A 16,617-nucleotide genomic window follows, 5' to 3' on the forward strand; every position below is an offset into this window, starting at 1 on the left:
TAATGGCGCAGCAGTTCGGAAAAGGATGTGTGTGCAATGGGAGCCAGAATGGAAATATGCCCCACAGGCAAACGCATTAACCTGAATAACTAAGACACACATCAACTCTCAGCACATTAGTGCTGAAGATAGCACAAGAGTCAGGCTACACAGAAATATCATGGCTCAGAAGTAGATCTGTATGCATGTGATAGAATGGACAATGGCAGCGTGGGGGCATGGTGGCGCAGTGGTTAGCACTGTCGCACGGGAGGGAAAGCTGGTTAGAGCGGGTTGGGGGTTTGAACCCCGGCTTCCCCCGTCTTGTTGAAGTGTCCTTGAGCAAGACACTGAACCCTAAGTTGCTCCCGATGGAGGCCAGCACCTTGCATGGCAGCTCGGTCAGCATTGGTGTGTGAATGTGTGAGTGAATGGGTGAATGAGACTTAGCTGTAAAGCGCTCTGGGAGCCGTGAAGGTTGAAAAGTGCTATATAAGTGAGATCATTTACAATGTGTGGTTTTGTAGTTCAGCTTTTTGTAGTTTTGGGGAGAAAGGTGTCGTGGGATAGAGAAGGTTGCAGGTTATGTGTGAGTGCTGAAGTGTTTGTGTGCATGAAAGCATGTATTTGTGTGGTGGGGTTTGTGCCTGAATGCATTCTGTTTTGCAAATGCTGTTGAGAAAATCTGGCCTGATAGCCCCATTGTGTTGATACAGGGCTAATACGGATGCAGTGAATCAGTGGAAATGTCAAGACATGACAGTCCCATATTGTTGAGAATACAACAAATAACTGTGTTTGTTTCTGCTGTTTTTTTGTTTTGCAAGTAAATCATATTGATGCACTAAATGTAAAATAAACACAGGGTCTTAATTTATTAGACTAGTCATGATTACTAAGTGAAATGTTTCAGCATAATTTACTGTGATCAGTGCAGAGATTGCATTCCTTACAATTACTTTGTGATTACTGTGACGTTATGTTTGGATTATCTTAGAACAGCTCAGTGGAAATAATGTTTTTTTTTATGAATTTCAAAGGGGTAGAAAATGGAGATCCAGTTTGAACATTTTCAGCTGTGCATGTTTGCGTGTACTTGAATATGAGTTATCGTGCATACAATGTTTTTTTATGATGTGGATGCACAAGCAGTTCTAGACAGCACATGCTCCCTGTCCTTAAAATATTAACTATGCCTCAACAAGAAAGAGTCTCTTCATGTTTCATCGACCTTATTCAGTCTCTCCCCTGTCGAATTTGTGTCATGGGTACGAAAGTCTTCTGATGGAGGCCAGCGTTTGTCTGCAAATACAGACGCTTCTGTGCTGCAAAGCGCCATCGCAGATGCTTGTGGTATGGACGGTTACATAGTGTAGGTTTGTGTACATGTGTGTGCATTGTTGTTAAAAGTCAGTTTAATTTTCAAATGTTACATAAGAGCACTTGTCTGATCTCTAAACTGAAGCTGGAGCTTAATTATTAATGTGTAGTAGAATTTCAGCCACGTCTGATGTCTGACTCAAAGACACGCTAAAAGCAGCCTGCATGGATTCAAACAGTTTCAACTGACGACAACCGTTGTGTTTGGAAGTGTATGTGCAGAACAATAGATGGCTCTTGTTCATCCCTTTCTGTATTTAAGGCTAGTATTGAGAAATCTTTCATTCTAATACAAGAAGATTTATTTCCAAAATAAAAAAGTACAACCTGTCAATTCCTTTGAACCTTGTGAAGACAGAGTACATCTCGTGAGCTTAGTCTGGAACTTAAGATTTGAATCAGCTATCACGTACTTACCAGACCAGTCAGTGAACTTGTAGATAAAAACTAACTCACTGCTTTTGCAAACCCCCTGAAACTTGTTAACAATTGTTAAAACTAAGTATTGTACATGTAAAATGAGGCATGACTCATGCAACTGCATGGCCTATTTCCCACCTCAGATTCATTAAGAAACTCATTTTGGGTGGATTGTTTTGGAGAAATTTGATGTTTCCAGAGGAATTGCCATGTTTTTTTTTGGAAATTAGAAGCAAAATGGCAGCAAGTAATACGTTTGTCCAATCAGGTGTACAAAGGGTTTATGTTATGTTGACTGAGTGAAGGAGAATACTGGTTACTTTAAATTATGTCTGTCTCAAGTTAATTAATCCATGTTGTTGCCAGTGAAAGACGCCAGCATATCTTTAGCTGTGTATTGTTAAATATTTTTGGTTGTGAGGTGATTTGTTTCATGAAGCTAGTAATCGATTATGGCTGTGCTGTAAAACAGACCTGTTCCCGTAAAAACATGTGGCTCTAGTCTTCCGAGGTAATTGTTTAAGCCAAACTTTCTGGAGAAAACATGCTAACTAGCCAGCCAGACAATGAATAATCTGATACTTATGTGGTTTTAGGTTCAAATATTAAGCGTAGTAATATTTCCATGCCTTTTTACCTTATTGGCACATACAGAAGGGCTTATTTCTGAATATTTCTTAAAAAGAGCATATCAGTGAGCTGCTGCATCCATCAGGACGGATTATGTGACACATGAGCAAAGGCAACTTCTGCAATTGCACAGTGTATGAAAACATACAGAAACCTGACCTGCCCCAATAACTACTGTAATGTGTTTTGATATACAAAACAATGATACCACAAATACACTATAAGGCCAAATGTATGTGGACACCTCTGTCCCCTGACTTTTGTGTACTTCTTTGGTCAATCAATACATCTACTTCGAATGTTTTATCCAACATGAGACAAAAATTAAGAATTAATCAAACAAAACAAACTATAAACAGCATATTACACAAACAAGGTGTTATGCATAAATTTGAAGCATGACACAGGATATAAACACTACAAGTTAATAGCACTTATCTCCATAGTGGTCCTGACCTGCCCCAAATCATGATAACAAAACACAGGCTGGTCTGTGTCTGCTACTTTACAGACTTAGTGAAAGTTAATCATAGTAGGTATAACTCATTATTCAAATAGTGCTAAAACACTAAGTACATTCACTCATCTCTCTTCTTTACATTGGCATTGATCCAAGGTTTTACACCTCTTTTTAAAAACTGTAATAGATTTTGTATTACAGTTGATCCATATTGTAAAATTTATGTAATATACTAGAAAACTGATACAAAGGTATACAACTGATGACTACGGTATATCCAACCTTCAGTTCTAAATGATATTGTTTACTGCACTGAGTCCTGCGCACTGTTTTGTTTTGTGTCTTGAGCCCTCTAAAGAACTGTGTGGGCTGCGTCTGTCAGCGGCTTGTTTGGGCCTGTTTGCGCGATGACAGTGTGATACTTGAACACGTTCTGTAAATGTAAGCACACTGAGCGGCTTCTGTACACAAAGCCCTGTCGCCTGGTCTTAAAGCTCAGCCCAGCCTAGCAGCAGGCCCCAGCTATGGCCACTCATGGTGGTGTGAGTATAAACAAACACCTGGGCCTCTCCCCAGTCACCAGAACCCCACACCAACACACACACACACACACACACACACACACACACACACACACACTTAGACACAGCTGCTTCTTCTGGCAGGGGTTATACAGACACAATTGGAGAGTACAGAGAGTCTCTGGGTTTAGTTTACTGCAGCTGAGAGGGCTCTCTTCTGAGTAACACTTCATTTAGATTTAGTTTTAGGCATCTGGCTCTTAACCAGATGCCTAAAATGAAAAAGAGAGCTGGTAAGGCTTCAGTGTCAAGCTAAAAGACACTTAAAACAGGGCCCATGCCCACTGACAATTACTCGCTGTTGTTGGGATCAAACCTGTGATGGTCCCTCAGCAATCGGCAACCTGCCAGCACACAATCTCTTGAATGGACATTAACACAACAATCACAAGTTTTGGGGAGTTGAAGGGAGTGTTTTTGTAATGTATGTACTGTAACCTGTATTTGTCAGTGTTATCCCTTTTGAGACCTGGCCAAGACACAGTAAGATATGCATTTATTTACATATTAAACAAAACACCAATAACCATTCCTGATATGTAATGAGTCCTCTCAGAAAAGTGAGAGGCAGAAATGTTTGGGGGAAGAGGGAAGGCGAAAGAGAGAACACATGGAGGGGAGGTTGGGAGAAAATGAACACATGGCTTCAATTGCCTTCTCCCTGCTCCATCATCAAATCTGTACAATCTTAATTAGGACATTAGGCTTCTTTTTTTTCTCCCTCCTTTTTCCATCATGTCAGCTTTCAGTGACGTGCAGTGTTAAGAAGGAATAACACCGACTTCAAAGCAACAATATGGGCTTTTTATCAGACAGACCCGGTAAAAAAGAGGGCGATTGAATACCTTCCATTTCCCTTAGCCCCGGCCACTGTGCTGTTATCTTCTTCACGTCATCTGGCTCGAGAGTAGGTAGATTACTGGAAGCAGAAATAATGGCTGCTGTGTTTATCGTGGCTTGGACACTGTCCGTTTGGGCTCTGAACCAAAGGTAATCTGTCAACCTGCTGTGAGTGGGAGAGTATAAAATCTGGGAGTAAACTGCAGCGGAGAGGGGAGCGGGCAGAGGCCAGTCGGAGCTTATTGCATGGCTCGAAACATTAAGATAAGCAACATGGGAGGAGGAAAGGCGGCAGAGCTGTTCTCAGAAAAAGCAGACAATGTTGCAATTTGTACAGTATTTCCTATTGCAGGATAATTTACTTCATTAAGGTTTATACCGGAGAATGCCAAGGTGCTTTTGTATGAGTGACTGAGAACAGGAGTCATTTTCTACTTCAGAGAAAGACTCCCGATTGACTGCTGACAATTCACTTTGGCTGTATTGTAAAAAAGCACACAAAACTGCCCCGTCTCCTACAAATGATGTTTATATACCACTAATTCACAACTAATTTTACAACAGCTAATTGTAATTCAGCTAAGCTGATAATCCTTTAATCATCAATCAATCGTTATTTTTTTAAACTTAAAAACAGCGGTTTTTAAGTCTTCTATGAAAGTAAATGGAAGATTTTTGTCTCAATTGGTCGCATAATACATGCAATTTTAGTAATTTAATTTAAGTAATTTTAGACTTTGGCAGATTCATTGATCTGATAATAATAGTTAGTTGCTGCCCTAAACGAATCTGCAAAACACTGATTGACAACACATTTTATTTGTTTCCCTACAATATCCGCTTGTAAGTTATACGGTGAAATACTTGTAGCCACTAAAGCATAATGAATGTTTTGATTTAGGCACTGACAGCATTTGATTAAGGTTTGAGAAAAACGCCTAAATCAAACCACTGGATGCAGGCTGTTTCCTTGACTGAACAAACCTATTTGCATGCAGCAGTTATATTCTTTCCAAAGGTATTAGGCAAAATAAATGATTGGTATGATTAGTAACTGAAGAGTTTTTTGTGATAAAAGCAGAGTCACTTGATACATGACTGACAGATTCCTCGAGTGAAAATGGCCGGTCTTCTTATTTACATTCTGCGCTGAAGGCTCAATGTCAGTAGCCGAGGCCATTCTGCTGCATTAGCAGAATAGGAAGAGTGTCTGCCAGTTCTTCAACTTTCATTAAAAGTAAACCTTTTAAGCCAAGCACTGCTGCCTGCCCAGACCCCCCTGACAATAATGTACTAACTGTTCGCCCGCCAAACTATCAAACTATTTTATATTCCACACCTGCTAGGCATTACACACAGTGGTCCAACCTGGCCATGCAAACACAACAGAACTCCCTTTGTTGGGGCCTCAGGACCATTAGGCAGGGTGGGTACAGCTCAAAAGTGTTCAAGAAACAATTTATCAGAAGGAGATAGACACACTACAGGCCTTTGTGCTCCCTGTGACACCATGCTCTAACGGCAGGCATTTCCTGCCCTGAGAAGGCAGGTTTTACAACATTTAGGGAGAGGTATTTTAATTGGAACCACCTCCAGCCTGACAGAGGCCTCAGTGGAGAAACATGGAAAAGCTGTTGAGAGCAACTCGGGAGGCTCCCCATGGTGTCACGCAGCTAACTAACCAGCACAGGCCGGCTCAGGGCTCTTTCAGTAAAAGATAATATTTGCTGTTTGATTTATAAACCAGTCAATAAACGTGAATATTTCCATCTGTCTTGTGTCAGATTGTGGCTAGCAGTAAGCTGCTCCTGTGGCTGACGCTGATTTATCATAAAGCTCAAAGAAGGTGGGCTCAATTTCTAATGAGTCAGCACCAGTACCAGCAACTGTTTAAAATTTGTTTTGTTTATTCTCATTGCATTGTGTTAATGTGTGCATCCATTAAGTTCATTAATGAGTATTTTTCTTGAAGCATCTGTACAACGTCTGTTTCATGCACACAGTAGAAGTCCCATTAAGATTTTTTTCTTGACAACTTCTGCCGACTGGTTAGACATCAAAGACAGATGTAGTGAATGGCATTATTCCCAAACCTTTGGAGCAGCTACAGACATTTGGATTTCGACAAACAAACACATGTACTATTCTGCATTTGTCTCCCAGTGTTTTTTGTTTTAACATTTTCAGTGGATTTGGGGTTCTGGACTAGTTTTTAATTTGTTCTGCCAAACAAAACCAACTACGTGGAATTCTCAACATTATGGTAAACACCAAATTTTCTAACAAGAGTAATTAAGACGTCCTCTTATTCTGCATAAAACTACAAAACAGATTCTTGCCTTTGATTAGCAGATGTTTTAACACACATTTGGATGTAAATGTAAAGCAGAGGATAACATTTAACCTGATAATGTGTTGACATTTAACAGTCCTTCAGTGTGTAGTCTGTTGTATTGAGGTTGAACATTTTCTTCTTTCAAAATCACTGAAATTGATTCATATATATGCAGTAGTTGAAGATGCAACACAGCACCAGCTGCAAATATCACAGCATTGCAACAGGGATTGCCCTACACTATGGGGGTTAAATGAAACATTTCCCTTTTATGCACTTTATCTTTAACCTGTTAAACCCTCTTGTCTACAGCTGTGGGAGACCATACATCAAACTGAGCCATGGGGAGGGCTCAATAGACAAGGGAGACAGGATACCACGGTCAGGTATGCTCTTAGTTTTCTTTCTTTCTATCACCACCTCCAAGCAGCATACTGAAGGAAGAGTCTGGCCATACATGCTATATCACAGTGTTTCTCTCTCTCTGTGACTGCCCATTACAATGTGCTGATACAGGAGCCTAATATATACGGTAGACATATTCAAAACAACAAAAACGTATGTCCCGTACTGTACAGCTGCATAAAACCCCAAACAAACAAACAAACAACTGTCCCAAGTTTTGTATTGGTGTGACAGCAAAAATGCAGACAGATATTTCCACTGTATCTTGCTTGTGGATCATTTTCTTTTTCTTTTTTCTTTGGTTTTGGTTACTTAACTGGACTAATCTAGATGTTGTGGTGTCAAATCAAGATCGTTGCAAGAAAGTAATCATTTTCAGCTTAAAGTAGATTTTCAGTCACTTATAGTCTCAGGGCAAAACATTCTTACCACATTCATCATTTTGCACCACTATTCAACAACCAATCAGTTAGAAAACCAGTGTTGAAAGTGCAAACATACCAAGTTTTCTGATGATACAAACTATGAAGCATTGCTGCCGTCAGACACACTATAAGACACGTTTAGAGATGTAACTTCAACACCCCAGAAAATCTGATGGTATGCATCAGTTTAGGGAGATTAACAGTGGAGTTTTCCCCCCAGGCTGCAGTGTGACATCTCTTTGTTTTTTTCTTTCAATAGCAGAGGACCAAGTGGTTGTGTCATCAGATTATGACAGCACCCACGAAGCCAACCACAGTGACAGCAGTGATGTAGCACATACAGAGGAGGACGCAGAGGAAGGAAAAAACCCCGCCCAGAATGTCATCCTCCACCCACTAATACCTCCGGAGGTAAGGCATGCCAGGAGGCAAACAAAATAACTGTTAATGCAACACAACAAACGTACAATCACACGGTCATATTGAAACGTTTTTGTCAACATATTTGTCTTCCCGCTTTTCATGATGTGTCACTTGAACAGGACAAACCCATGCTGGCTCCAGAGCCGCTAATAATGGAAGACTTAGAGCCTTTGATGAGTCAGCTAAACAATTGGAACTTCCCCATCTTCACTTTGATGGAGAAGACCAATGGGAAATATGGACGGATCCTCAGTCAGGTAAGCACATCTAGGAGCACCAATGATTAAGCTCAGACGTCAGCCAGAGTTTCAATATAACGATTGATTATTTACATAATGATACATAGGATCTGGACATAATTTCATCAATAAAATGTTTGAAAGTAATACAATCTGCTGAGATAATCTTTAATTTCCTTTTGTTTTTATAATTGTAGCCCTCTTACATGTGATGTGTTGATTATCCAAGTCCAGTGATGTTGACAGACCCTCTGACAGTTTGATTTTGGTGTCTCAGGTCTCCTACAGGCTCTTTGAAGACACTGGCCTGTTTGAGACCTTCAAGATCCCTGTAAAAGAATTCATGAACTACTTCCACGCCCTTGAGAATGGTTACAGAGACATACCATGTAAGCTTGAACATCTCTTCACGTAATAATACATATAATACAGCTGAAATTTTTTTAAATAACGTTTGCAGCTGTAACAATGAAACCAACCACTAGAGGGAAATGTCATACCGTCTTTCCAGCGTTAGTCATATATGACTGTATGCAGCCTTTATGTTGTTACAAGAAACATAAGCGGCCTCATAGTGCACCCTGGTGGACAAGATTACACACTCTGAATACACTTGTTTTCTTTCTTGACCCAGATCACAACAGGGTCCACGCCACAGATGTGCTTCATGCAGTCTGGTACCTCACCACGCAGGCTGTTCCTGGTCTGCCTAGCCTCATTACTGACCACGGCTCTGCCAGTGATTCAGGTGTGTCCATTAGTACATACATGGCAGACATTTGCATGTCCTGGTGGGGGGTGCTGGTATGGATGTGAATTCATCAGTCCAAAAAGAGTCAAGCGAGTAATCAAGTTTAGTTGCCACATAAGAACACATGAGCTCTCAACACCTTTTTGTTCAGTTTTCCTAACTTTTGTTAAGCCATTTATTACCATAAAGATTGTCTATATGTAGGCCAGACTTTTTTATTTAGATTTTTCCATCTGCCTCTAGCTTTACTGTGAGCCATCCCATTAATGGCAGAGCATCCAACCTGCAGGAGTGTGTGTTCTTATCCTACTCACAGTTTGTCTTATCTTACTCAGGCTTTTGGCACTTGCATTTACGTACCAAACACTATTTGAAGTCTAGAACAGCATGAAATTGCAGGCAGATTAGAGTTCCCTCTCACCCATATTTCCATAACCTCATTTGTATGCCTTACTAGGGCCATCCCTTTGATCCACATATAAGTGGATTTGAATGTTCAAGTGTGTATTTCGATGCTCTAGAGTGTGTGTGTGTGTGTGTGTGTGTGTGTGTGTGTGTGTGTGTGTGTGTTTGGGCATGTGCACATGAAAGTACAGTATGTGTGCTTTTGCCACCCTGCTCTTCACCCTCCTCACTTTGTCTGTTCCCCTGCGGCCAGACTCTGACAGCGGAATAACACACAGTCATATGGGCTTCCTGGTTTCAAAGACCTACACTGTGTCAGAAGATGGTTATGGCTGTATGTCAGGCCTCATACCTGCTCTGGAGCTCATGGCCCTTTATGTGGCTGCCGCAATGCACGACTACGACCACCCAGGGCGGACCAATGCTTTCCTCGTGGCCACCAGCGCCCCACAGGTACTTGTGCTATTCAGCCTATAGTAGAAAACAGTATCGGATTAGGAACAAAGTAAGTGGAAGCTCACACTTTTCTTTGATGATCATTTGATTGTGATTTTTCTTCCACTTTGTCTATTTCACTGAAGTTGGATTTGTAAAGTTCTGTCTAGATGTATACTGCATTTTCTGTCTAGACACTGCTACTGCTGTCCTCCTGAGAGATCTTCCAGAGAGTAGCAGTGTAGTAGTGGCTCTACTACATTGCTACTACAACACTTCGGAAGCATGATGTGGTTTACTCATTTCTTCCAGTGTTGTAGTAACTTCCTCTAACAACATTTTGAATCATCTACCTTATTCAGTTTCCCTTTTTAAATCTCTTTTTTAGTACTGTATGTGCAGGATTGCTGGATTCATATATGGGCATTTCTGTACTTGTTTATGTAAATGTAAAGTGTTTGTGTGTTTGTAGGCAGTGCTCTACAATGATCGATCCGTTCTGGAAAACCACCATGCTGCCTCAGCCTGGAACCTCTTCATGTCGCGGCCAGAGTACAACTTCCTCGTCAACCTGGACCACGTGGAGTTTAAGCGTTTTCGTTTCCTGGTCATTGAGGCCATCCTGGCCACTGATCTCAAGAAGCACTTTGACTTCCTGGCCGAGTTCAATGCCAAGGTAATTCTTAAAGCATGAAAGTTTGACATTAACTGTTAGATCTAGAAGAGTTTATGGATATGGTGATTAAATCCCTTGAAAATGTTAATTTGACATCATGAACTTAAAAACCTCTTGGTTTTTTAACCTAAAACTGAGCAATTTAGGGGGTTTGGGATTTTAGGTCAATGCCACCACTGGGTTATGAACATCTATCATCTGATATAAAGTTGAGTTTTTGTTTGAACATTTCTTTTATTTATTTGTAGACAAGAGAGGTGCTTGCCTCATAAATTCATACCTCAGCTCTTTTAATATTGCAGAAAAAAGCTTTATTGAAAGGGAAATGTCCAGTGGTTTTCAAGGAACTCATCTGTTTGTGCAGAACATTGCAGCACTTGCAGTATGTTCAGCTCAAGTCAACAACACAAAGCGCCCTGCAGCTTTTCAAGAACTTGCTTAAGTGCAGACAGAATGTTGGCCTTGAATTTGAGGTCTTGGGTTTTTCCATTGTGAGTATTAGTACAGTGGTGGTGCTCGATGGCCACTGCCTGTCAGCTAGCATTGAGCTTGCTGGCTTGGCAGCAAAAGTAACAGCAGTGTCTCTCAGTGTAGTGCACCCGGTGGTGGTGGTCCTCCTTCTCCAGATCTGAAGCTCTTTAAGCACAACTAGAAATAACAAATTCATTCAAACAGTGTTGAGATTAATGCAAGCTTTGATTTCAAGTGTTTGAGAGCTGCCACATCCGTAGAAATAAGTTGATAATGAGAAAAAGAAATCACTGGTTTAATTCAGAGAACTACATATCTTATATCTTACAGAAACTGTAAGTGCTCATAACTTATTTAAAGCATAGTGACTGACTCTGCATTTTTGAATAAAGCGCTTTTCATCACCGGAAAAAGTCTGCTAATATGTAATAATACATATAATACAGCTGAAAGCTACAATTAAAAATCCTTTAGTCCTCATTGCTTTGTCTCATCCACAGTGCATTCCAGTGTTGCTGCATGTCTTCTCCCTGATTGATAAATCCTCTAGACATTAATATGAATACACAATCTCTGAACAGCAGATCAGTGGCATCACATTTACATAATATCTGCATAACACATGCTGTGTCTGCCAACATGTTTGAATGTGTTAAATGTCAACATGTCTGTTTGTTGATCCCCTAGGTGGGTGATGATCCATCCACAGGTATTGATTGGTCGAACGAAAATGACAGGTTGCTGGTCTGCCAGATGTGCATTAAACTGGCTGACATCAATGGGCCTCTGAAGTGCAAGGACCTGCATCTGCAGTGGACGGAGGGCATTGTCAACGAGTTCTATGAACAGGTGTGTGAACCATCTCTGATGGGAACTTAGACCTCGTTTGTATTTGCTAAACTAAAGATCAATGAACTGTCATGTGTCAACAACACAAACATACACGGTATAATACATTACAATCCAATGCTGTAGTTCTGTATTACTAAATCATCATCAGTTTGGTTGATGTTTTGAGGTGTCATTTTTGAAGCCATAATTTTATCATTTTGATTTTATTATATATATATATATATATATAGGCCTGACAGCTGCAGTGTAGACATATCACATGACCTGAAATTTAAACATATAGTTGTCATAGACAAATTGTTTGTATTGCTGTACTTTTGAGGAACCTGATTGACATAATGCATTCAGTATCCACAAAGCCTAACCTTGAAGGATAAGTCTGATGGTATTCTATATTTTTCTTGCTGTCCATGAATCCCATTGTAAGACCAAAACCAACAATAAGTTGATCCTTCTAACAAGTTTTGTCTGTGTATCTACAAGTCTGATTTAGCACATTCCTTTATGCCATAGAACACATACAGTCAATGAGCCATACCATTGCACTTGGTGACATGTACCTTCATTACCATTAATATGATCACATGGACAGTTTATTCTGAGTTGATCCCACATACAGTATACCATCCTGGTGCCAAAAATACTCACTAGCCCAACAAATGTGTATTAATCCGCAGATGAAAATAGTCCCCAACAAACACACTATTTACTCCTGTTTGAGTTACATTTGTTAAAAACTACAGTGGCCAGCTGTTTTGTTTGTTGGCAGAACGGTTGTATTGGATTGCATTAGATTGTACAGGTGTACCTAATAACGTGGCCTCTGAGTGTACAGTGCTGCTGTAACAAACACTGCTGCCTTCAGCCTAATGCCACCCTCAGTGACCTTTGTTACAGCATGTCCCCTTGGCACTGAATGGCTGCTAATCTCTGCTAATTGCCTCTGGGTCAAACTCAGACCCTTATGTACCCTGCTACTTCAGTTTGGTGATACAACCAGCTTGTTACAAGCCACTCTGAGGTCTGTGGGGGGAGACACAGATTGCAGGAGCCTCGCAGGAGAAATGCTCTTCAGCGACAATAGTTGTACAGTAGTGCTGCTAGATGTGGTGACGCAAGCAGGGCGCCCCGGCAACTGTCATTCAGGTGGAGCAGCAGCCCCTGATTACACTGACAGTCTTGAGAGACCAACAACCTTGAAAAAAGCAGCAAAGCAATACAACTCCTCCTCGATACAGAACATGCTCAGGCATGTATGCAAAGCATACACACCGTCACACACAAATACAACCACTGTCATGGAGCACAAAAAAACATGTTGACGGAACCTTGAGGATAAGATTTGTTTACCACACTGAGAGGCTTTCTGAAATTGATTATAATGTGTGAACCATAATCTCGATGTCTTGAGGCTGCCTCATAATTCTGGATAAATGTATGGGCTTACAGGGGTCGATGCTTAATAAATACTGTAAGTCTTACTCCCAAATATGAACAGTTTTGTATTTATTTGGATAGCTCAGTTAGAACACATCTGGCCGCTGTTCTTTAAACATATTACAAAGACATCAGACATTAATTTGGGAACGCTAACCTTGCAATGCCTCTGAACTCTATCTGTTTAGGATGTAGTCATGGCGACAGCTGGATCTCAGAGCTCATCCTCCCCTTATTTTTTTTCCACCCATTTACTCACCTGTCAAGTAATTCCATCAATTTGCAGATCCCTCTGAGATTGCAACTTTTGACGACTCTCATTGTGCTTTACATTAGCAGCTTCCTGCTCTGCAGGAACAAAGGCATTCTACTGTAGAGTATATGGGATGACACTTGGGGTCAGTTACCAAGGCAACCAGGAAACCATGCTATAGTGTAGCTGTTTTTCATTTCCATCCGTACAGACGCCAAAGACAGCACTCATGCTGCTGCCAAACAGCCTTCCCACCATCACCCCATATTCTTTAGGCCTTTCTGTAAATTACTTTCATGGATGCTTTTGGCTCATTTCAAATATTAGATGCATTTGTTTCATATATAACCAATAGTATATTATTATTAACACTTTATTTAATGGGGCCCGTAGTTTTTTTAATAATTTCTTAGAAAAGAACGTTTATTAACTATAATTGTAAATTTGTAGGAATGTTCCTGAATAGGACAATGTAATTATGTACTAAATATAGATAATATCTAGCTGAACCTATTGAGTCCTTTAGTCAGTGCACAGCAGAACATACATGTCTGTCATGTACACAATTTAACAGATGTAGAGAATTAAGTTTCCAATAATAAATAAATTATGAATGAATGTATGCGGTGTAATAATACTTGAGTTCAAATGGGTCAGTTCTTTCAAGGAAATTCTTCTGGAAATCAACAATGGCTTATAAACCACAGCACAACTCAAATACCTGTCTCAGAACATCTGTCTCGATTGTCTTTCTATAATTTGTATCAAATTACATGATTCTTTCTCGGAAGCCTCTTATGAAATTAGGGTTAGGCTTGACTGCTCATGGGTCGGCAATCAAGGAAGCCTATGCTCTATTCTCATCCTGGGCTTTGGGACCCAGAGTGATGCTGGTTTAATTGCATTCACTTGGCATCCCAGGTGGGTCGGTCAGGTGTAAAGTACACATGGATGAACAGGCTGGAATTAAAATAAATATGGTTTAAGGACCCGTGTGGAGAACTACTGGTCTATGCCCAGGTTTAAGCTTCCCTCTTTTGTTGAGTGCTGAGAGTGCCACAAATTCAGTTCTTTTGGAATAGTATGTATGTTAAAATGTGATTCAGGTCTTGGCATTCATTCAGCTGGTGATGTCTTTGTGTGGTTTATGTGGGTCATGCTTTATGTAGGGTGATGAGGAGTCCAGCCTGGGCCTTCCTATCAGCCCCTTCATGGACCGAGCGGCACCGCAGTTGGCCAAACTCCAGGAATCGTTCATCACACACATCGTGGGACCGCTGTGCAACTCCTACGACTCGGCCGGCCTCATACCTGGACGATGGGTGGAACCCAACCCAGAGGCGGAGGAGCCAGAGATCACAGAGAATGAAGAGGAGGAGGATGAGGAGGATACCGCAGAGGAAGACACATCCACCAGCTCAGAAGCATCACGTAAGCACTGTGGTCTAAAACAAAGCTATAAACCTGAAGTAGTGCGCAAGCTGGAAACTGGGAGTGATCAGAAACACATAACCTAGAATGCCTGGTTTTGTGTGAAATAGTTTGTTATTGCCATTTATTCTCTTCAAATGGATTTGATTATACAGTATAACATACTGTAGGACATTTACACGTTAGATAACAACATTAAATAGTGGTTTCTCCTCTGAACGATGGGAAATAGATCAGTTTAACAGATTTTTGTATCTTAAAAAACATTGCAGTTCAACATTGGATTACAAAGCCTCTGATTAGTGTACTATAAATGCTAATGAAACTCATTGGACAGCCAAAGGGACATGTTGTTTTTAGTAAGCCTCGAGACCAGCCTGGGACTAATACTGTACATCTTGTAGAGTGTATTTATAATATAGAACAATCAGTTATGCTTTCAGCCCATCATTTATGTATTTTGATAGGTAGTAGTATAGTTTGATAGGCAAAATAACAGAAATGAAAGACATCTTAAATGGATGTAAAGTGCTGAGCGACACTGATGGAGGCATTTGGAACTGCTCTCATACATTTGTGCAAAAAAAAGATCTGACCACATAGTCTGCCAGAGAGACCAGTTGCTGTTCAGAGGCTAAAGGCAGTGGGTTTGCTTGCTCATGAGTGACTGTAATTGAAAGTTAATTTTCAGTTTTGGCTTAGGTTGTGTAAAATAAGTCATCAAAAAGTTTTCAAATTATTTCTTTTTTGCAGAGAAAGGAGCTCCCAAGAAGAGGAGGAAAGCCTTCTGCCAGATCACCCAGCACCTGCTGGAGAACCACGAGATGTGGAAGAAGGTGATCGCAGAGGAGGCCCAGAAACAGGGCCAAGGAGCAGAGTCCGTTCATTTAAACAATGTAGCTGAGCCAATCCTGGCTATTCATGAGGAGGAAGAGGAGCCAGGCAGCAGAGAGGAGCTAGTAGAAGGAGAGGATCCAGAGGAGGGCGTTGAGGACCCAGAGTGGCCCGTGTCTCCGCAGGAAGACTCTAAACCTCCAGAGGAACTAGCGGAGGGGGACCCACAGTGAAACAGCCCATGTGAAATATGGCATCAGTCAGGGCAAGGACGTGAAGAAGTATTTCTTGTTTTCTTTTCCTATCAACTGACTCCTGTTTTTGCCAGCACATCACTTAGACACAACACTGTAGATGTTAGGAAATGTGTGCCTATACAGAAAAAAACAGGGTGGGAAAAATTGTGCTTTACACATTTTATCTGAATATCTGGTTTCACCAAACATTTAAAGGAGCTTTCCATATTGCAATACAGGATTATTTGTGTACTTTGGGATACAGACTCTTTTGCTACTGTCAAGAGAAGAGGAAGACTGGTTGCACAGACCTCAACCCAATGTGGTAACACAGGACTGCAGAAATTTGCTGCCAATTTATACATAATTATTTTCTGAATGCAATTATATATAGACATCACAGTTACTTGTACTTGTGTTTCAATTTTAGCAAGAGTTTTTGAGGTCTCACATGGGCCATAATGTTTTTTTTTCTATATATGGATTATAAAGGGAGTCAATCAAATGAGGAAAATTGGCGTATCTTTCTTCCTTTTAACTTCTGCCAAAATGAATCACTCACCCATAGGCTTTAGTATAAAAAATCTAATAATTATACAATTGTGTTGCCAAATTAAGTACTTTATACCATTAGGTGTAATGCCAGCCATATTAGTTTAAGGAAGGAGACGTGAGGCTCCCCACACTCTATATGTGTGTGCGTGGATGTGTATGTCTGC

General features: G+C 40.7%; 1 protein-coding gene across 1 annotated transcript in view; it reads left to right on the forward strand.

Moving 5' to 3' along the window:
* LOC139286548 (cGMP-inhibited 3',5'-cyclic phosphodiesterase 3A-like) overlaps positions 1-16,348 on the forward strand; it is a 64,433-nt gene extending 48,085 nt beyond the window's left edge. The window contains exons 5-14 of the mRNA XM_070907379.1: positions 6,938-7,011; positions 7,715-7,866; positions 7,998-8,135; positions 8,395-8,506; positions 8,752-8,865; positions 9,527-9,726; positions 10,181-10,384; positions 11,543-11,704; positions 14,567-14,828; positions 15,582-16,348. Of these exons, the coding sequence (XP_070763480.1) occupies positions 6,938-7,011; positions 7,715-7,866; positions 7,998-8,135; positions 8,395-8,506; positions 8,752-8,865; positions 9,527-9,726; positions 10,181-10,384; positions 11,543-11,704; positions 14,567-14,828; positions 15,582-15,895 (1,732 nt within the window). The 3' untranslated portion in view covers positions 15,896-16,348. The remainder of the gene's footprint in view (positions 1-6,937; positions 7,012-7,714; positions 7,867-7,997; positions 8,136-8,394; positions 8,507-8,751; positions 8,866-9,526; positions 9,727-10,180; positions 10,385-11,542; positions 11,705-14,566; positions 14,829-15,581) is intronic.
* The last annotated feature ends 269 nt before the right edge of the window (positions 16,349-16,617 follow it).

This window comes from Enoplosus armatus, chromosome 6, assembly GCF_043641665.1.
Source record: "Enoplosus armatus isolate fEnoArm2 chromosome 6, fEnoArm2.hap1, whole genome shotgun sequence".
NCBI classification, from domain to species: domain Eukaryota; kingdom Metazoa; phylum Chordata; class Actinopteri; order Centrarchiformes; family Enoplosidae; genus Enoplosus; species Enoplosus armatus.